Genomic DNA, 22,761 nt, shown 5'->3' with positions numbered 1-22,761 from the left:
ACCCATTATGCCCGCTGAACAACAGAACCTTGGTAGAAGAGGCCGAATATGTGTAGGGAGATGATGGAATGAATGTCTCTCTTGTACACTTTAAGCTTGAACAAGACACGAAGGGTGATATTGCATTCAGATGCCATAAATGCGATCGGGCGTAGCCTGGAAGCGTTCAAACGTTTCTTCCTTTAGTTTCATGCAATATTGCAATTTGTGCTTCCGTTTTCGTTGTTCATTCAGTTTGTGTTTAGTCATAAATACCACTGTTACAATTGCCCCGCAAGGGTGGTACAATTGCCCCTGGGTACGGGGCGATTGTAACATTTGAGCAGCGATTTTTGCGACCCAAAATTTCCATGATTGATTGTTGATTGAGTTCCAATTTAGTTTTCATATCAACTATCGAGTTGTTGGCTTTTTTATATAAAACTTTGGAAGTGAAATTTCCACGAGAAGAACACGTAATGTTGGAAAATACGAAAAGTGTTACAATTGTCCCCGGTCTCCCCTACTATTACGCTGACGGTTTCCATGCCATTTGAATCGTTGCATATATGTATCTATATATATTCGGGTTGTCTCATTCTATAGATTATATTGATAAAAACCGTCAATGAGCCTGCAAGAAGCATACGTGAAAGTCATTAAGATTTGGCGCAAATCGTTCGAAAGTAGCGGCTGAGGATTGGGCGTGCCAGCGACCATAGAACGGCAAGATGACTAGTAATCCCGAAATCACAGCCCGTGAACCTTGATTAGCTAAGCGGCTATACTTCAATGATCACAACGGTGCTGGCTTGCTGATTAGTGGTTCAGGGAGTATTCTAATGGCGGTGGTTTTATAATATAGGGTTGCCATACGTCCTCCTTTTTCAGAAAATTGAAAATGTCCTCCGAGGCTGCAGCGTCACTTCTGTGCTAATTTACGGCATATCACTCGCAATTTGCTCTAAATCTGACCTAAATTTTCAAAAAAGAGGACAAAAGGGCGTCCTCGGAGGACACTTTCAAAAAAGTCAAAAAAGAGGACAAATCCTCTTAAAAGAAGACGTATGGTAACCCTACAATGTAGGGCCTACATATAAAAGCTGTTATGTTCGTGCATTTTACGTTGGTATCGTTTGTCTCTTATTTGTCTCTAGAATTAGTAATTACCGACAATCATTATTTCTTCGTGTGTCGTGCTTCGTATTTACACCCTGTGTTCTGTTGTCTATTGCCTTTCGTTTACCTGCACTATGGATCGTGTCGCCCGTCTTAAGTTGTTCTTGTGATATTATGCTGATTTGATATTGCAACCTCGTCGTATTGATCGTTCAAACAAGATCAAGAACATAACATTGGACCTGAGACATATACTTGGCGAGTTCCACATAAAAGCTAAACGAGGCCAAGCTTAAAAATCCACGAGCGATTGGATTCCCACATACTTTCCTCTGACAACGCGGCCTGGCTCTGCGATTTAATACTGTCGTGCCGTGAGAAGTGTATGCTACGCCCTAATTATTTGAATTCGTTTTCGTATTGACTTACGTGTAAGAAGATGAGTCGTATGCCTTCACGATGGAATCGAGTGTGACGTTAACACAAATTAGTTCCGTGTATACTGTATATATAGTACTGAGTGTCCTTGTTCCTAGACCAGGGATATCTGGACTGGATCTAGCGTAGGGTTGCCATACGTCCGGAACTTCCCGAACATGTCCGGAATTTCTCTGTTCAAACTAGCGTCCGGGAGGAATTTCTGAAATATGCCAAATGTCCGGAATTTTGAAGACTTGACGTAGGCTCATAATTTTTTCGTAAATCAACATAAAAACATTATTTTTGGGAATATTTATGCTGATGCATGATAATTTTCTTCGCGCTGCGCGCGATTGACTGTCACGTTTATTGTTTTAATATGAAGAATACACCACCCTCGCAAAAACTGCAATAAAATATAAATAAAAACAACCTTCATTTACTGGAATAAGCCTAATTGTAATAGCAATTATAGGAGAACGGTATATTCCTAGTTCGCTAAGGCCGTTTAAATGCTTTATTCAAAGATAGTGGTTCCAAACGTGGGGGTCGTCTGCCTTTATTATGGGGTTCGTGAATATGTTGGACGTAATCAGCTTCCAAAATAGCCCTTCAGTAAGTCTGGGCAAAGGTGCTGACTTCTTTTAGTAATCAGCTCTTTAAATTTCGATCTGGGCCACGGAACATTTTCGAAATGGAGATGGAGTCGCGACCATGAAAGGTTGGAAACCACTGGATGTGGGGTGTTTATAAAGCTCCGTGGTGCGCACTGGCATAAGGCCGATAAACGATCTTATCGGTGGGGCATGAACATGACTTAACGATATACAATTACGCTCCCTGTATTTTCGAACTCATCACCCTCCACCAGCTCTACCGCTAACTCTGATCATGTAGGCGGAGAGTAGTAACTATCTAGTAATATATGGAACAACCAATATTATTGACAGAATTCATTCAAAAAATTTAACGACCAGATGAATATAGAAACCAGATTCATGTAGCAAAATCCCCCCAGTTGCATCGATTACCCTATGGCGGCTCAAAATCATTGTCTATTTGGGCGGGAAGGGGCTGAAAACATGTCCTTTCGGTCCCGGTTACACAACACACAGCCACATACTCCTGAACCGGTTCGTGACCACCTTCGGTCTATGAGCAAAGCTTTGCTAGTGTGACGTCATAACTCATTTTGAAATCCACTGGTGGGCGCTAAGGAGTGTCCGGAATTTGGATTACAGAAATATGGTAACCCTAAGCTAGACTCGTATGCGATTTCCTACTGTATGTTCTAATATCCCATGCATATTCGACCAATATATCTATCCGAGGCAATCTGTTGTTGCATTCACGTTGAAGTTGTCGGATCCAGGACTAACGCAGGGACGTGCGTCTACTACCCTGAGCTAAGTATATCTACCCAGCCACACATTACGTGAGACTCAGGTTACAACTACAGAAATATGGCAGAGAGATTCTATCTTGCTCGACTATGCCCATGCATAAAAGCACTGGGTTTGTAACATCTCATCACTTCACTGTCGATCATTACAGTTGAACATTCATCCTTCAGGATATTAAGCAACAAAGTAATATGCGTTTCATCTTGATGCTCGCTATGCTCGGTATGGCTTCGGCCTACTACTGTTACCTACCGGGTATGATGCATGTTATTCAGAAATCGATATAAGTAAAGTAGCCTAAGTCAGTAATTTTGTATGTACGATCATTTTGCTTGTGCTTTCTTCAGCTCGAACATTCTCCATCGCCCCAACTGCAGTGTCAGCTTGTGCCGTTGCTCGAGCTGCTCCTGCTACGCGCTGTTCTCCTCCAAGAACTGTCGTGGACTGCGCCTACGCCACAAGGAACGACTGTGTCTACATCGCGCCAGTGAGCAAACAGATCTATATCCGGAGACCCGCTTGCATTGCACAAGCACCGCCAAAGAAGGTTTACAGCTATAGAAAGAACTGCTCCAGTAAGTGCATATTCCATTCGCTATCATCCAGGGTCGGAAACTTACTTCCTTGGCCGTAACGCGATATTCACGCGACACACTAATTTTCACTTCAACACACATCGCTTTTCAGCTTTTGAGTCGTGCAGCATCGAATGCTACCTACATTAAGGGTTCCCAACCGTGTTTGCTGCTCGTACTCCTTTGTCGCCAGAGCATTATGTGTACCCCTAAAATCTGATTAACTTTTCTATATATATATATATATATATATTGATAAATCAAATGGCTTTTATAGCTCAATTGAACGTTAAACTGGTACTTTATGCCTTTGTGCATGCAGGCAACTTGACTCTAATAATTCGACGCCACATTTCCTTTTTTTTTGGCTGGCTAAGCACCTGACTGACAACAATCGTAAACGTGTTATAATCAGACAAGGAGGATTCTTACTAAATACCAACACATATTTGTTTACTTTTTCTAAAGCAAAGATTTCTATAGCATAACATAAAACTGTACTGGGATATCTGTATGAGAAGTAGCTCTGAGGCCCAAGGATCTTCGTACCCCTTGATGCTCAATTTCGTACCCACAACGGTCGCTATGACATTGGCAACGTATAGCATTATTTTCGGAAAATAATTGGATTCGTCGTCTCTTTTGTGTCAAAATGCTCAACCCTTTTAACTCATGGCGATTTCTACATGACAGAATCCACAAGGTCGAGCCTCCAACAGAGCAACAGGCTGCGATACAGTTCGAGATGCTAGACTTCAAGGTAAGAAACGAACGTTTCCCGGTGGAGCCAAGTTCTAATGTGGGTCTGTGTCTCTTCGCATTACAGAGCTGGACAAGACCAGACGAATTGGAAAAGTTTGCTTTTTCTCTTAGTTTCAAAACCGCATTATGAAAAAAAGTCGCCGAAAACAATAAATCATACCTGGTCAAAATATTTTAGAAATCGCTTCACTGCTGCCATACTTGGGAATTCATGAGAAAAGTTGAGGTTCAGAATGCGCGCTGGAAGGACTCTCAATATATATAGGGAACTAATTGGAGTTCAAGTCAGACTAGCTTAAATTATCAGCTTTCACATGAGCAATTGAGCATCTACGAAAACAAATTCAAACGAATAAGGCATAGTATGAGCTTCTCGTGGCGCGATATTACAACTCCACAAGGTCAAGCCGCGTTGATACAGAAAAGTATGCGTGAATCTAGACATCGATGGCTTCGTTTAGCTTTTCCCTGGAGTCGAGAAGGTGCTGACCTTTTTAATCAATTAGCATCCGACAATCGGACGTGAATGGGGGCGTGCGCAGGTGGTGACATTTTTTTTTAAATGACGAAGCTTACAAGCCTACCAAATTTATAGGTAGGTCGCGGGACGTTTTCAAATCGAAAATCGGTTCGCCACCATAAACCACTGTTCTGAATAATGAACACACGGTTACTTATTTCGTCCCAGCTCGAAGGGGCTCAAAATATTTCGGTAATGAAAGTAAAGTAATAGTATTTTTTGACAGGAACTGTCTCAGTTTACTAGCGATTTTATCATTTCAAAACATCACAAGAGTACGATGCAAGATAGGAAGGAGTCCTAACTACTTTGGAGTAGTATCCATTAAGCTTTTAAATTTATCTCACACTTCGCACGATCTAATGTCACTAGTCTTATTTATATGGATATCCAAAAATAATAATAATTAAAAATACGCATAATTTACAGAAATGATTAAACCTGTTTTCTCAATTAGGAGAGTCTGGTATATTCTTATAGGATCACTTGAGGTGGTGGGGCGCTTTAGTCCAGGGATGTATAGCGTGCGGTTGCGGGACTATAAGACACCGACAGTTAGAACCATTCTATTGAATGCAACGACTCACTAATACGCAGTGTTGGGATGACTCGAGTCATGACTTGACTCGAGTCAGACTCGAGTCACTTTTTTCGTATGACTTGACTTGACTCGAGTCACTTTGCTAAAATGACTTGACTTGACTTGACTCGACGTATCAGAAATGTGGATTGACTCGTGACTCGGAGCAAAATTCACGAGTCAATTTCAAGTCATCAAATAATCGGTGTCGATAAAAATCACTGTATCTTGCATATGTTCGGATTGTTCGCGAAACGCTGGTGTAACCCTTGAAAGCGATCAATCATTCAATGATCGAGCGTTTCACTGAGCCGCGATTGTTCTCTCATGAATAAATTGACCGCAAACGAAGTGATCGAAGCTTACAGCTTACGTTGTCGTTCACTCTAGAGCAGGGGTGGGCAAACATTGGAGCTCGCGGGCCGCATTCAACATCTGAATCCATTCGCGGGCCGCACTATATAAAATTGGTATTATAAACCAAAACGCAATATTGGTATTTGATAATATATGTGCTTATTTAAAACAAACCAAACATTGCGTTTATGATATCATACACGCGTCAGAAGCATAGTGGCAAGATTCATAGGCTGGTCGACATCAATAACCAATTTGTCAAAACTAGAGATGAAAGTCGATTGTCCTGATTCCTAGAACAGGATTGAAATTTAAATCTGGGAGCAGCGATCTGTTCATAGATTTACTAATTCCAGTTTTGGTTCAGTTCCACGGCACACAATGCTGACAGCATCATAACCATGTTAGCTTCAACCACGCTTTTACTATTTGTGAATATAATATATTATTACCCCAATTCTACGCATACAGAGAACGAATCTACCTAAAACACGCGCGAATCGTTTTTATAAGCACATCACTGAAATAATTAAAACTGGAGTGGCCAATCTGAAATCACATTCGTGATCCGAATAATGTCAATCTCATTTAGGATTTCTGTGATGTTTAGCAGTTGAAACCTTTCAAACTGCGTGGTCCTTGAGATCGGGATGTCGCGCAAGAAATTAACCTAAAGAATATAGGGAGTATTTACCTTAGAACAGTGGTTCTCAATTTTTTAAGACACGCCCCCCTCATGATGGTGAAATATTTGGCGCTAGTAGACCAAACGGATAGTTCAATGGCATGGAAGGTTACGACTGTGGATGAGATATTTTGAAATATGAAATTCAGACTAAATACAGAGCAAGAATAATGAACTGGATGTAAATCGCGCCAAGCGCGAAAATGTTTTCAGTTCAGCTCAGCTACGCGCCCCCACTCAGTTGCTTTCACGCCTCCAAGGGGGGCGCGCCACCCAGTTTGAGAACCACTGTCTTGGGATTATCATGGTGGTATATTTCACCAAGTCCCTGCATTATTTCGATTTTTAGTACGCATTTCATCAATATTTGAAAAAAGTTTCTTTTGACTCTGGCGGACCGCACAGAACGGTGCTGCGGGCCGTAGTTTGCCCACCCCTGCTCTAGAGTCTAGTAGTAAAGTAAGAAAATAGCAAAATGTAAATTTCTGTTCACTGTTCTTTTACCTTTACCAAACCTCTTGTTTTATTTGAATTGAATTCGAATATAGTTTATATTGTCCTCAACGCATGCTCGAATAGTATCATATCTATTTGTAAATGGGTAATGTATTGCATCTTATCAATTCGTTTCTCTATTCTATTTTGGCTGGTAACTATAAACTGAGGCTATACAATTACTTACGTAGTTTAATAGTTCTACGTATATGTAAGCGATGCAGCGTCTTCTTGCGTGCGTATTCAACTCTATATTCGTTCATCGGTTCAGAATCAATGACCACTCAATCTGTATTTCAGACAGCTAGCAAATTGCAATGACGTAATCATGCCTCATACTTCGAAAAGCCAACTTGACTTGAAATGTGACTTGACTCGTGACTTGACTTGACTTGACTCGACTTGACTCGAGTCACTCCAAAAATCGAGTGACTTGACTTGACTCGAGTCACCTTTGAAAATCGATTGACTTGACTTGACTCGAGTCAAAATGTGCAATGACTCGAAATGACTCGTGACTCGAAGGTAGTGACTTGATCCCAACACTGCTAAGACGTGTGAAGTTTGGGTAACATGCGACCGCGCGTAGTGTAGGTTACTGTCTCAATGATCGGTGTTGGCAAAATCTTTCGTCGAAAATGACCACAGCATGTTGGCTGATATAGGTTCGGCCGACCAGGGCAGATTAGACGAATGCGATCCGTAGAGGGAAATACCGTCACCGTGAAAGTTGTGAATTGGAAAATGAGTGCGACGTAAGGAATATGAGCTTTTTCTTTAATTTGGTCTGGTGGGTGCGTGGGCATTTCAAATATTTTTGAGGAGCGACAATCTCTAGCTTAGGTAACGAAATAACTAAATGCTTTAATAAAGTAAATACAAACCGCAGGAAACCCGCAAAAACCTCATCAATAGTCTCGACTGCCGCACATGAACCGAACCCATATTCAGTTATATAATTACGAGCCCATATTTTCAATGGCACCACCTCCAGCAGTTTTACCGGTAAATCTGATCATGTTGACTGAGAGAGTATCAAAAATTAATTTCATCATATCAGGCCGAGTCACAAGGTACCGAGTCACAAGTCAATCTCACTTTTATAATTTTGACTAGTGTTAAGTCGAGTCATTTCCAATTCACAATCGAGTCAAGTCCGAGTCCGAGTCAATGAGTAGAGGGTCGAGTTCGAGTCATAGTGATGTGACTCAAGTCCGAGTCCAAGTCATTGTGTTCACTGTTCAGTTTCAGTTCAATCCATTTCAACCCACTTTTTCAACTCTGCTCAAGTGATATATGGCTCGTATTCATAATATCGCAATTTTCCTCCGTCATCACAGTTTCTGGCCCTATTTTCCAAGTATCAAGAGTGGCGGGATACCTTACTGGTTAGGTTTACCAATATGTCCATCGTCCTCCTTTCTCAGAAAATTGAAAATGTCCTCCGAGGACGCCTAAATGTCCTCCATTTTGGCAATTCATCCTCGTTTATGCAGCCAGGCTAATTGACTGCGTCAACTGAAAATCGGCATAAACTACGGTATAAGTAATGCGGATGTTCGAGCGGCAAAACCAGGGTTGTAATGACTCGAGTCATGACTCGAATCGAGTCCGACTCGAGTCACGATTTTCTGATGACTCGACTTGACTCGAGTCGTTTTTTCAAAATACGGAAATGACTCGACTCGAGTCAATCTGTGTATTGACTCGACTTGGACTCGAACCAAGTCATTGACTCGAGACTCTGACGGCCAAGACCGGCATTTCATTGTAATTCCGAAGCCAACACACTATTGGGATTCAGTCTGTGGGTACTGGTACTTGAATATGCGACCAGAAACTGCTAAAAGTGAGGAAAATTGGTATATTATAAATGCGAAACATTCGATATCACCAAACAGAGTTATAAAAAGGGTTACCGTGCGACCACAAGACACAATAGCCGCATGCGACCGAGAGGGGGTCAAAAAGGGTGGTCGTGCGAACACGGGTTTTCGAAGCCGCGTGCCGCCGCAGCCTATACCCGAAAAGGTAACCATATGCCACCGCAGCCATAAGACGCAATAGCCGCGTGCCACCCCCGCCATAAGACATAAGGGTCACCATGCCACCGCAGCCATAAGACGCAATAGCCGCGTGCCACCCCCGCCATAAGACATAAGGGTCACCATGCCACCCCCGGTTTCCCAGCCGCGTGCGACCCCGCCCATAAGAGCCCCATGCAAAAATTAGCCGCTCACGACCGATCATATATGCTACTTCTGTGGCCACCTCAAAATTCTCCCGTGAACCACTGGTTGAAAACCCCTTATCTAGAGCAAATTTATCATTTGTATCACATGATGCGGTCGAATCCTCATCCTGATGCTGTTGAAAAAACATATATCTCCTGCATGGTATGAATAACCCACAAATACAGCTTTTTGCACGACCTACCTATGAATTTGGTAATCTCGCAGGCTCCATCAATGTCACTACCTTCACCCAGCTTATACTTAATGTCGGTCGTCGGAAACCGAAAAGATCAGCTCCTTATCATCATCATAATCATTGATTTATTAGCAATTCTTATCAGTTCAATACACCACAAAAATGCGATACAATGAAACAACAGGAAGGCGTCGATGCGACTTATAGTAGTCGATATGGAATCAGACACCCACCTTGGCCCAGGGATATATAGTTCTATATATCCATCCCTAGGGCCTAGACTCTAGGCCAGTGGTTCTTAACCTTTTTTCCTCCAGCGCCCCCTTTCAAAAATTATCGTGCTCCAGCGCTCCCAACCTTATATTGTAAGGAATGTAATAAAGACAATGAGTAAGAGGGAGGGCCGTAACAGCACTTCGTCAACCCCCCCTAAGAACGATTGCCTAGCGCACCCATAGCGTGATAAGCCAAACTTCTGAAGGCTTTGCCCCCAAGAACCCCGCAGCGTGATTTCGATGGTCAGCAAAGTTTGTGTGGCCTGGTCGCCATAGGTACCAAAATTTTCTATAATGCATGAATGAATAGGTGGTAATTAGCCTACATATATAAGTCGCTATAAACTTTTTATCCTCTCAGCCCACGTAATCAGATTTACCAGAAGCGCTGAGTGAGCTGATTTATGGGAAAATAAAGGGCACGTAATTAATAATTAAACATATTTGGGCGTGCCCTTAGGTACAATTAATTCGTTACCAGGGCCGTAACAGCACTCCGTCAGCCCCCCCCCCAAAAAAAAGCGTTGGTCTTGGGCCCCCCATCGGGTGATAAACCAAACTTCCGGGGGGCTTCGCCCCCATACCCCCTTTCGGCTTTTCGCTCTTTGCTGAAACTATAGTCATCTACATTGGGTGTCCATTTACCGAGGCAGCTATTCTCGCCTAGACGCGCGAAGCGAGAAAAATTTCACTAATTAATAATTGAATTGGTCAATATAATCGGGAATTGCATGTATGTTGAGATCAATTTTCATCCTATCTCTGCTCGCGTAAACAGATTTACCGGTAAAGCTGAGTGATGTGTGATTGAAAAGGTAGGACCCCTCAATAATAATTATACATCTTCGGGCGTATATCCGTTGGCAGGAACGAAACGGCACTTCGTCAGGCCCCCCGAAAAAAACTTGGGTCTTGGGATCCCATAGGGTGATAAACCGACCGCCTCCCATCACGTCGTTCGCTTTTGTCAGGAATCAGCTATACTGTTTAGCGAGCCAGTGCGAAGCGCGAAAACTTTCGATAATTCATAATATAATCGGTCAGTAAGATCGGGAATTGCATATATATTGCTATCAATTTCTTGTCCTCTCTGCTCACGTTACCAGATTTACCAGTAGAGCTGAGTGAGGTGCAATGTTCCCTCTAAGCTGCGCACGTGCGTAGTGCACGGTCTCTGCGCACAGAAAATCTACGTTGCGCACAACAAATCCGAAGTTATGACCTTATTTTAGCTATTACGCACTGTTGTCCAAGGGTCAGCGCAGACTGTGCGCAGACTCATCAAAACTTAGAGCGAACATTGTGAGGTGTCTTGTAGGGCTGTAGGGCCCGTAACTGATAATTAAACATATTCGGGCGGGCGAACCCGCTGGTATGACTTCGTTGCATGATGTTATTTCGTGACCTCCTGTCTGCTATATCAAAAAATATAGAATCGCCCAACAGGGATATCGCCCAACAGGAATATCTAGTTTTAGATATCCCTGTCGCCCAATCGTACTAAACTAAAAGACGCACACGATTTCAGAGTGGTATTTCTTCACTTGCATATAATTTTCCCCTGCCAGATGGAATTCGTCTTCTGGGGTTCAGATTGCCAAGACAGGAACATTCAGTGCCAGTCATTTAGGCGCTCATGGACAATTAAACCTATATGTCTTTTGTAGGCTATATATAACGAAGTTTTCGGTGTTAATTTACTCTGAATACTCATTAGGGATATGTCCTACCACCACATCATCCAGTGTTGGGATGACTCGATTCATGACTTGACTCGAGTCAGACTCGAGTCACTGTTTCGTAAGACTTGACTTGAGTCGAGTCACTTTGCTAAAATGACTTCACTTGACTTGACTCGACGTATCAGAAATGTGGATTGACTCGTGACTCGGAGCAAAATTCACGGGTCAATTTCAAGTCATCAAGTAATCGGTGTCGATAAAAATCACTGTATCTTGCATATGTTCGGATTGTTTGCGAAACGCTTGTGTAACCCTTGAAAGCGATCAATCATTCAATGATCGAGCGTTTCACCGAGCCGCGATTGTTCTCTCATAAATAAATTGACCGCAAACGAAGTGATCGAAGCTTACAGCTTACGTTGTTGTTCACTCTAGTAGTAATAAAATAGCAAAATGTCTATTTCTGTTCTCTGTTCTTTTACCTATACCAAACCTCTTGTTTTATTTGAATTGAATTCGAATATAGTTTATATATTGTCCTCAACGCATACTCGAATTGTATCATATCTATTTGTAAATGGGTAATGTATTGCATCTTATCAATTCGTTTGTCTATTCTCTATTTTGGCTGGTAACTATAAACTGAGGCTATGCAATTACTTACGTAGTTTAATAATTTTACGTATATGTGAGCGATGCAGCGTCTTCTTGCGCGCGTATTTAACTCTATATTCGTTCATCGGTTCGGAATCAATGACCACTCAATCTGTATTGCAGACATCTTGCAAATTGCAACGACGTAATCATGCCTCATACTTCGAAAAGACAACTTGACTCGTGACTTGACTTGACTTGACTCGACTTGACTCGAGTCACCTCCAAAGATCAAGTGACTTGACTTGACTCGAGTCACCTTTGAAAATCGATTGACTTGATTTGACTCGAGTCAAAATGTGCAATGACTCGAAATGACTCGTGACTCGATGGTAGTGACTTGATCCCAACACTGACATCATCTACTGCGAAGATATTTTTCTCCAGCGCCCCCCATACCGCCCCCCTGAGCCCAGCGCCCCCCATATCGCCCCCTGAGCGTTTCCTCTCCCTTCAAAATCGCCAGCGCCCCTTGGGGGGCGCTGGAGGCAAGGTTAAGAACCACTGCTCTAGGCGATGTAAAGAGGAGGCATGCACACTGAATGAAAAATAGAGAAAATAGTATAGAAAAAATAAAGCGAAAAGAAATGGGGAGGCATGTCATGGAAAGCGAGATCGATAGGTCAGTCGTGTGGTCCGGTAATCTTGAGGATGGACTAGTATTTATTTACTACTAATTGCTTGTATTTTGACTTGAATGTGGACATGCTCGTCGACTGTCGAATGGCCGGCCGGATGCTGTTCCACAAATCAGGTCCGGCATATTTGATAAAGCGATGATCTTTTCGGTCGATCATAAAATATATTTGGACGACGTGGACGCGCGTGTGTTGTAGCCTACTTGTGCGCTTTTGATTCCGACTTAAAGAAGTCATTGAAATACTCGAGGCAACGACCGCAGTGGAACTGATACATAAAATTGGCGAGTTCCATATAAAAGCTGTTATGTTCGTGCATTTTACGTTGGTATCGTTTGTCTCTTATTTGTCACTAGAATTAGTAATTACCAACAATCATTATTTCTTCGTGTGTCGTGCTTCGTATTTACACCCTGTGTTCTGTTGTCTATTGCCTTTCGTTTACCTGCACTATGGATCGTGTCACCCGTCTTAAGTTGTTCTTATGATATTATGCTGATTTCATATTGCAACCTCGTCGTATTGAGTTTTTGTTCTAACAAGATCAGGAACATAACAGTGGACCTAAGACATGTACTTGGCGAGTTCCATAGAAAAGCTAAACGAGGCCAAGCTTAAAAATCCACGAGTGACTGGATTCCAACATGCTTTCCTCTGACAACGCGGCCTGGCTCTGCGATTTAATACTATCGTGTCGTGAAAAGTGTATGCTACGCCTTAATCATTTGAATTCGTTTTCGTATTGACTTACGTGTAAGAAGATGAGTCGTATGCCTACAGGATGGAATCGAGTGTGACTTTAACTCAAATTAGTTCCGTGTAGACTGTATAATAGTACTGAGTGTCCATATTCCTGGACCAGCGATATCTAGACTAGATCTAGTGCAACGACACTCTTCCGCCTCAACTGCTGTTGTAAGCAATGCCCTTATACCGTCAACTGAGTACGCGGTCACGTGACTATAGTTATCAATCCCGTAGTCTATAGATATCCCTGTCCTGGACGCATTCTGAACTTCAACTTTTTCATGAATTCCAGGTATGGCTGCAGCAAATACACTCATGAGATATTTTGACCAGGTATGATTTATTGTTTTCGACGATTTTTTCTCATGATGCGGATTTGCAATCAGGAGAATGAACAAAATTTTCCGATTCATCTGGTCTTGTCGAGCTCTGTAATGCGAAGAAAGGCAGAACTCACATTAGAACTTCGCTTCATCAAGAAACGTTCGTTTTCTTACCTTGAAGTCTAGCATCTCGAACTGTATCGCAGTCTGTTGCTCTGTTGGAGGCTCGACCTTGTGGATTCTGTCAGGTAGAAATCGCCATGAGTTAAAAGGGTTGAGCATTTTGACACAAAAGAAACGACGAATCCAATTATTTTCCGAACGCTACGTTGCCAATGTCATAACGACCGTAGAGGGTACGAGATTGAGCATCAAGGGGTACAAATATCCTTGGGTCACAGAGCAGCTTTTCAGACAGATATTCCAGCACAGTTACATATTATGCAATTACAATCTTTGCTTCGAAAAAGGATCAACACATAAGTGTTGCTATTTAGTAAGAATCCTCCTTGTATGATTATAACACGCTTACACTTGTTGTCAGCCAAGTGCGTAGCCAGCCGAAAAAAAGAAAGGCTTTTGAATTTTATTTTTCACATTTTTCAAGCTAACATCAATTTATTAGAGTACATGGACAATGGCCTAAAATAACAGTTCAATTGAGCTTTAAAGCCATTTACTTTAGCAATATATATCTAAAATATTTCATCACATTTTTTTAGGTACGCATAATGATCTGAAGCCACAAAGGTGCACGAGCAGCAAACACGGTTGGGAACACCTGATATAGGTAGCATTCGGTGTTGCACGACTCAAAAGCTGAAAAGCGATGTGTGTTGCAGTGAAAGTTATTGTGTCGCGCGAATATCGCGTTACGGCCAAGGAAGTAAGTTTCCGACCCTAGATGATAGGGAATGGAATATGCACTTACTGGAGCAGTTCTTTCTATAGCTGTAAACCTTCTTTGGCTGTGCTGGCGTAACGCAAGGGGATCTCCGGATATAGATCTGTTTGCTCACTGGCGCGATGTAGACACAGTCGTTCCTTTGGGCGGAAGCGCAGCTCACGACTGTTCTTGGAGGAGAACAGCGCGTAGCAGGAGCAGCTCGAGCAACGGCACAAGCTGACACCGCAGCTGGGGCGAAGGAGAATGTTCGAGCTGAAGAAAGCACAAGCAAAATGATCGTACATACAAAATTACTGACTTAGGCTACTTTACTTATATCGATTTCTGAATAACATGCATCATACCCGGTAGGTAACAGTAGTAGGCCGAAGCCATACCGAGCATAGCGAGCATCAAGATGAAACGCATATTTCTTCGTTGCTTGATATCCTGAAGGATGAATGTTCAACTGTAATGATCGACAGTGAAGTGTTGAGATGTTACCAACCCTGTGCTTTTATGCATGGGCAATGGGCATAGTCGAGCAAGATAGAATTTCTCTGGTCGGAGGAGTGTGTGTAGCTGCCACTTGAATGACTATGAAAGAGAGAGAGAGAACGGTCTCGTCATTGAAACGCCGTAATAATCAACACTCCATTATGTAATGGAAAGATAAAAAGTCTACACAAAGCCCACAATGGCAATGCGAAACACGTACCCACAGTTTCCTTAGACACTGATTACTAATGACTAAGGCGTTTCTTTTTTACCTAAAAAAAGGAAAATTTTGACCTAAAAAATAAAGATTTTGACCAAATTTTGACTCAACGTATGCAAATTAGGTGTTTTCCCACATTTCTCACAAAATTGTACCACTTATCTTCATTTCTGGTTTGAACGGGCTGTCCTAACGAACTAGTTTGGCCGGAAAAAATGTTTTTTCAGAAACAGCCAACTTTTCACATGAAAAAACCAATATTTTAACGGAATCTGGCCCTATGAAGAATTCCAGTGGTTGCAATATGTATTATGAAGAAATAATTATGATTTTTTATAGTGCAACAAGAGATAGGCTACTTTCCTACATTCTTTGGTAGAAAATGCATGTCCTTACTAAGAAACTTGCCAAGGACAGTCAACAGTCCGACACCGTGTTGCTTCATTCTGACAATGTTGTCAACATCACAATTTTTCATCAAGCGCTTCTTAACATAAGAATGATGCAATGCCCAAGAAGTCTTTAGTTAGGATATTGCGGTACGTTGACCATAACACCATGTCTACCTATTTGTTTTATTTGACCATTTATGATTCACAATGAGCAGACAATTAGCTGTTTACAACGGTAGGCCTATAAAATAGGCAACAAACTGTAAAATATCAAATAATAAGTTCACCGGCAGTACAAAATCTACGATACAAACGAAACACAGACGTCAAAAAAATTTTGACTTTATGGAAAATTTTGACAAATTTTGACCTAACGCTACAATTTTGACAAATAATGACATGTCAAAAAAACCGCCCTACTAATGACACACGAGAGGTAGTGCGGTGCATGGACCGGAGCCAGATTTGATATCCGGCCGGATTTTTTTCAATTTTGGCCGGACCGGATCGGAGCCGGATCAGCACTTTTTTGATAAGGCGAGAATCTTTATGGATAAGCATGACGTTTGTAACTAAATAACTATTTGAAGAGCTTCTTGGAGGTACAGAACTTCAATATACAATTAAATAGTATATTCATATTGAAACAAACCCGAATATTTTTTCGGCTGACACTCGTCAGGAGTAATCGTCAGCAACTAGTAGAGAATTGGAAAGAACATTGTATATCAACAATCGTGTCACAAAATATGACGTCACCAGCATGAAATTTCGTGATTGAACGCTCTCTCATTCACGAAATTTCATGCTGGTGACGTCATATTTTGTGATACGATTGTTGATATACAATGTTCTTTCTAATTCTCTACTAGTTGCTGACAATTACCCCTGACGAGTGTCAGCCGAAATTATTCAGGTTCATTTCAATATGAATACACAGTTCAATTGTAAACTAAATAACTGCCAACCAACAACACGCAAGTAACCGCCAAGCTAGTTCGAAAAGAAACGAGCCATATTTTTAAATTCACGAAACCACCGTACCGTGTTGAGCCGGATTTCCGGCAGGACTTTTTCATTTTTGGCCGGAGCCGAATCAGTACTTTTTCTTGATACAGCCAGAGCCGGATCGGAGCCGGACCAGAAAATTGGCAAATCGGATCGGAGCCGGACCCGAGAATTTGTCGATCGGCTCCGCACTAACGCGAGGTTGGAATGAGAGCTGAAATCAGCCGATATCTCGGAAGCGCATCACTTGCGAGATACCGGTGTTTGCGTTGCATATTCCGGTGCTGAATCAACACCGGAATCTTTGCGTGGGATAATTTCAGCGCTTAAGTGATTGAGCGTACGCTCAAAGTACTAGAGCAGATATGGAGGATGACTTATTGTTGACTGAAATAGTTTTAACGAAATGCGATCACTTCCCGTCATTCCCATCCCTGATTCCCCGCAAATTATGTTTGAATAATAGCAGCAGGTTGTTTGCGAGATATGCAAAGAGGAGCTAGCATCATTGACAGTTCATTGTCATTACATCATTTTGTGAATCCCCATAGCGAAGTCTTTGATATGTTGACATCTCATTGGAAGCACAATAACGCATTGTTCTAAATAGTGAAGTTAGCGCAATGCCGAGGATCTCATGCGTCAAATATCCTTGAAAACTGATGTGTATCGTGATCGGACATTTTGATTACTTGATTGCAATTACTAATTTGTGTTGGATTGCGTCGAGTGATCGATGGTGGTCATTAATTTTAAGTGACCCTCCACGTATGGACCTTCTCTTGTATTTGTATCAATAAAATGATAGGTTCAAGTGAAGTAAGCGCCGTAAATAGAGACGGCGCCAGTGTGGAACACTGAATTGTGGGTGTGCGATAGGAGTGTGAATGTTTCACTTCAATAAGATGTGTGCTGTACATGAACATTGAAATGAAGGTTTTTAAATTCACTAGATCTCATATGGAGCAAGTAAATTATCCGCCCTGCCTAACCATAGCACGAAAACAGGTAGGAGAGAACCGTCTAACGACGCGCTGTTAAAAAAATGGCGTTTCCCCACAAGAAACAGCAGATACCCGAAAAGCGAAAACCTGCATATGCCCTACCATTTAGCTTACGTAGGCGTTCATGGAAGGACATACAACGTATTGCGATCAATTCAAGCGGGAGCGTTGCCCAACGTAGGTGATTACGTACGGTTTCTAAGGGAGCACGGACTATTGGTGCGAAAAGTGAAGTGTAAAAAATGCCTTAGAAACGACTACTAGAGACGTTCGAAATTAACCTAAAAACCAAGCCCTATACGCAACCATTGCGCGTAAATCATCGACGCACAATATCAATGCAACGCCGCGTAGATGTGATGGAAAGAAAACGGGCTGGAAGAACAATCGAAACAGAGCCGTACTATGTGACGAATACGCACCTCTTCATCACCGGGCCGGATCGCCAAATCCAACAGCATGATCGAAAGGTAAGTACCAAAATAACCACTTCAATTTCATCAGCAAATGGCACATCTGGACCAACAACAATTGATCCGAGGGACGGTACGGCGATCTTGTCGTCAACTACCAACAGACAGGCTCTGCCGATCGGATCAGGAAATACAGAACTAAAGATGACGATTTCCAATGAACATAGCCCATCGCAGAACACCGTAAATGACGAACTGATCCTAAGTGATTTTGATTTTTACGAAGAATTGTATAATTTACAAATACTTGAACGGACTTACACGGTAAGAAACATTTTTACTAAATTATACAACGGCGGAGGATTGATAAATTCGGGAAACATTGATTCCATAATTATCGCAGTATGCATGTCTGTCGTATTCTTATTAATATATGTTATTTACAAAAAGTACTGTAATAACGGGTCTAAAAATATTTTAGAGATGTTGCTCGACTAAATAACCAAAATTCGTGTATAACAACTATCGCGGGGCAGGACAAACTAAACTGTTAGTAAAGAAATAAGTAATAGAGATATTTCTCGATAGTATTAGGTGTGGGCGAGAAGGTTTGCGCAAGTCTTTAGTACTGTTTGAATGTTCGCTTTTGGAGTTGTGTTTGAGTCAGATAACTCGTTAACGTAGATTTGTGTGATTAATGTGTTGGTTATCTGCTACATAACTTATTGAGGGGGCAAACAAGATACAGAAGTTGCACTGACCTGAAATTTCCTATCAGGATTGTCATTACAGTGAGGGGTACACGAGTCCAATTTGTGTTTCTGTATGGGGTGCGTCGTCTTCGTCTGCTGCCCGTATCTGTAGTGCAGGAATATAATCACTGAGTGCCACACTATATTGGAATCGAGGAGGGAGTCGTATTGACTCGGGAGCGGTGCGAGGAAAACCTCAAGATTTATCGAAACCTACCAAGAATTCGGGAGTTAATTTGTAGCACATAAATAATCAAAATTCGTACTGGCCGACCCTGTGATTAGAGCTACTGTTTTTCGCAATCGCATCATCCTACCCGCCTTAAAATACATCAAAGTGTTTATCCCCTCGCGCTGTAAAGCGTGTAAGTTGTTGTTGCTATGCTCAAATACCTTTTTTATTATTAAAAAGTGACGTCGCTAAACTGAATGACATCGAATGTCCGCAAGCACGTGCAACGCGTGGGGGCATGGGTAATTGATTTCCGCCAACACTTGAACATAACCATCAGAAGATACGTGTTGTATAAGACAAAAGGTTGGAAGCGCCTAGAATCGCCGTTATCATATATCACATACTCCATAAAAACTCGGACATTTTGACTTGCGCAAATCGTCGTTGAGGCTACTAACGACGCGTTGATAAGAGCGGGTATTCAATTGTTCGACGCGTTGATAAGCGCTGGTATTTAATTGTTCACGACAGATCAGAGAGTTGCTAAATAATAGCACTCCCGGACTCGTCGACAAGATTATTATGCGCGTAAAATCGTCAACACGAGTGGATTGTATAATTATTATTTGCGCGAGTACTAAGCCATAACGAGTTGATGCTATGTTGATGAATTCAAAATAAATAAATGAAAATCCAAATCCCGCCATTTTATTTCAAAACCACGTCCTTATTTGTTTGGCTGGCTGCGCGCCTGCAGAGCGAGGGCGAGAGATGGTGAAGAGCGGGAGTGCGTGTGCAGGCGATTGTCCTTCTCATTGCCCAATGCATAGGCAATGAACTTGTGCTGTCGGGACGAAGAAATCCTAAACAGGCGAATAGCGCCGCTGTAATTGATGTGTAATAACAATGATAATGATAACAATACAAATAATCCTGGTGGGAGGCCAAAAAAAGGAGAGAATAACAATATGCGACAAATTTATTCTTAAAAACCCGAAGATACGTCATCATTAATTTTGTGTTCAAAATTTTTGAAGACACTCCTCCCTCGACTCTAATCTGGTCACGTGAATTGAGAATGAATGGATTTTTGACAGCGATATGTGATACTATCAACATTTTCGACGAAATCCATTCGAAAGGCAAGATTTTACGCTCCGCGCGACTATACACGTAATGCGGGTATCTTTCCTTCACATTTATACTCGCGATTTTGGTGCATATATCATATATTGTAGGCCTGCTGGGATGTTTTACTTCTATAGTAAGGAAATTTACGCAAAGCATACCCCAAGAAAAAAGTGTATTTCAAGAAATAAGTGAGGGCACGGGACACCGCAAGGGCCCTCCACGGTGCCAAGTTCACAGTAACAAATATCATATCAATATTTGTGGTCCATGTCGACTCTCCGCTGGAATGCGGATGTATTGTAGAGATAATCGAACTACGGCTTTCTGCGCTATGGGTGTATTATATGGTCATGGGTGTACGAGTTTTGAGAATATGTTAATAGGGTGTACTACGACGGAAGGGGTTGAAGAGCACTGGTCTAAAGGCATAATGGGGATAAATGACGCCGAGCGATTCCAAATGCAATGGTCGTTGGTAGTTATCTGAAATGTATTGATACAGGCTGTTTCTGTTTTCGTCAATTTCGGCTGATCAAATAATCAGAGCACTTCAACGCGCATCGCCGAACATAGGCGCACGATTCCCCGACTCATAGAGACAATAATTGTATCATACCAGCTTGACTGCGAAGTCAACCCCAAAGAATAGCACTTCATGGATTTGGAAAAATTCCTTACGCTATTCATAGGACAATAAGTCCAATGAGTTTATATAGTTTATTAAACAAGTCGTGGGTTGAACGTACGGACGCTCGATTCAAAAGTGCATTCTTGACCGGGTTTCCCATTACTCGTAGTATAATCATTAGGTTGAGAAATTGGAAGACACTGGCGCATTACACGACAATCATGTCAATTGCAACATTAGTTTTGAATGTGTTATACATTCTGCCAACTATCCAAACCACGAGAGGGATGTCACAATCGGCCTCTTGCGTAGGTTTAAAGATGAATTTCAATCACGTTTCGGTCCCGCAAACTACATAATATATATACCGCGATACATTTTTCAATCTACCAGTGGCGTAAACATCGAGTCTTCACTGACATATTATGCCCATCACCAACGGAATCAATAATTCCTATATTTTCCATTATTAAGAACCGGGAAGAAATTCGTGCATCACCTTTTATAGTTGTTGGAAATTTCACCCCGTAGTTCAGCCGAACTTCAGTCAAGTGAGATAGACTCAAGTTAGCCGCCTATACTTTGGAAGAATAATTTAGTTGAACGCATTACGGTAAATTTCCGTATCGAAACATAGGGGGTTTACATACCCTGAAGTGTTCCGTCACTTTCTGTGATGTGAACTTGGACGGCCGCGAGTCGATGACCGCGAAGGTGTAACTTGGGTTTAGCCTCGTGTGTACTCAAACTACGGGTATATAACGAAATCTGACATGCATAACAAGACTAAAGGGCAGCAACTGTTTTGCCGCTCTGGTAGTGACAGTTCGAATGGATATTTCTATACTATAATTCTGATGTCGGAAGTATGAATTTGATTGCTGTGAAGATGCAGATTATATCATCAGAAGCTGGAAGGTATTGTCATACTAAGTTCTCCTTGGCAGATCGAACCATAAATGTGATCCGAAAGCTTTGTGCCAATTGCTGGCTAGGCTAATTTACCGAACAATTTAAACAGCTGCCAAATATTGAATAACATAACAGTAGATATGAAAGTAACCAGGAAGGTGCGGGAAAATGCTGCAGCCCTTGAAATTTTTTGTTTAAGAAAATAGAAGCCCTATTTGGCCTCTTTCGCGCGATCCAATGATTGTCCCGTTATGTAACCTTGTGCCACTTCTGAATCGTATTCGTATTACGCTCATGCGTTAAGCTAGCCTATTTCGTACTAATTACGCAAATTGTGGCTGAATTTTGGAATTTGGAATTCAGCGAAAGCACGAGTGGCCCATCTCAGTATACGGTAATTGTAAATTACAATAGAATCTGGCGGTTATAGCTATTATTCATTCAATGTCAATGTGGCATACGAATTAATACAAAGAATGTTAATTTGTCACTGAAGCTATAGCCGTAGGCGAATTTACCTAATTAAGCCTGGTCCATAAAGGCTGAACAATGCTACATTGTAACAAAACAGTGTTGGGGTGACTTGACTTGACTCGAGTCACTTTACTGGCTTGATTTGACTTGACTTGGCTCGACTTGACTCGGGTCAAAATGTGCAATGACTCGGGATGACTCGTGACTCGAGGGTAGTGGCTTGATACCAACACTGCAACAAAGTGAATAGGCTTGTCCAAGAATCCTTAAAGATACGAACAACAATAAAGTGGGCAAAGCCACGCGTTTCGATTGATAGTTCACCCCCGAAAGACAATGCCCTACACGACCTACGGGTTACTTCAGCAGATGGGAGCTCACTTCTCATACGGTGAGCAGCATTATGATTCAGCTGAATTTTCCGCAAGGATTCATTTAGCCGTGCACACTTGTCGCATCTCTGTTCATTTATCCGGGTTCCTGACTGACACAGATTCCACACTCCAAAGGTCAAGTTTTGGGAAATCAAAGCACAAAACTAATTTTTTTTAAAAAAGGAGAAAAGCTTAATAGTTGCATGTAAGAACGGTGCAGTATTTGATCACACCTACTAGTACGGGTGTG

The 22,761-nt window shown here is 41.9% G+C and overlaps 2 protein-coding genes across 2 annotated transcripts; one reads left to right on the top strand and one right to left on the bottom strand.

Annotated features, from left to right (window-relative positions):
* The first annotated feature begins 3,018 nt into the window (after positions 1 to 3,018).
* LOC145440527 (uncharacterized) lies at positions 3,019 to 4,430 on the top strand. The gene is made up of 4 exons (XM_080318155.1): positions 3,019 to 3,176; positions 3,269 to 3,496; positions 4,190 to 4,256; positions 4,323 to 4,430. Exons 1-3 carry the CDS (start codon positions 3,113 to 3,115, stop codon positions 4,246 to 4,248), a joined length of 351 nt encoding a protein of 116 aa, XP_080174281.1. The 5' UTR covers positions 3,019 to 3,112; the 3' UTR covers positions 4,249 to 4,256; positions 4,323 to 4,430.
* Positions 4,431 to 13,642: 9,212 nt separating this feature from the next.
* LOC145441416 (uncharacterized) lies at positions 13,643 to 15,053 on the bottom strand. The gene is made up of 4 exons (XM_080319267.1): positions 14,896 to 15,053; positions 14,576 to 14,803; positions 13,819 to 13,885; positions 13,643 to 13,750 (listed from the first exon to the last, which is right to left on the bottom strand). The coding sequence occupies exons 1-3, from the start codon at positions 14,957 to 14,959 to the stop codon at positions 13,827 to 13,829; spliced, it is 351 nt and encodes a 116-aa protein (XP_080175393.1). The 5' UTR covers positions 14,960 to 15,053; the 3' UTR covers positions 13,643 to 13,750; positions 13,819 to 13,826.
* Between the last annotated feature and the right edge of the window lie 7,708 nt (positions 15,054 to 22,761).

The sequence above is a fragment of the Botryllus schlosseri genome, chromosome 6 (genome assembly GCF_051294905.1).
Source record: "Botryllus schlosseri isolate E-star chromosome 6, Bs_hap1, whole genome shotgun sequence".
Classification (NCBI taxonomy): Eukaryota; Metazoa; Chordata; class Ascidiacea; order Stolidobranchia; family Styelidae; genus Botryllus; species Botryllus schlosseri.
The sequence above is the reverse complement of the archived record's forward strand: the minus strand, read 5'-3'. Positions and strand labels throughout refer to the sequence as shown.

What these genes read in the sequence shown, in the direction of transcription:
- LOC145440527 (XM_080318155.1), top strand. Translation starts at nt 3,113, where the DNA reads ATGCGTTTCATCTTGATGCTCGCTATGCTCGGTATGGCTTCGGCCTAC. An exon ending in CTACTACTGTTACCTACCGG is followed by an intron (nt 3,177 to 3,268) that starts GTATGATGCATG and finishes TGCTTTCTTCAG; the next exon opens with CTCGAACATTCTCCATCGCC. An exon ending in CTATAGAAAGAACTGCTCCA is followed by an intron (nt 3,497 to 4,189) that starts GTAAGTGCATAT and finishes TCTACATGACAG; the next exon opens with AATCCACAAGGTCGAGCCTC.
- LOC145441416 (XM_080319267.1), bottom strand. Translation starts at nt 14,959, where the DNA reads ATGCGTTTCATCTTGATGCTCGCTATGCTCGGTATGGCTTCGGCCTAC. An exon ending in CTACTACTGTTACCTACCGG is followed by an intron (nt 14,804 to 14,895) that starts GTATGATGCATG and finishes TGCTTTCTTCAG; the next exon opens with CTCGAACATTCTCCTTCGCC. An exon ending in CTATAGAAAGAACTGCTCCA is followed by an intron (nt 13,886 to 14,575) that starts GTAAGTGCATAT and finishes TCTACCTGACAG; the next exon opens with AATCCACAAGGTCGAGCCTC.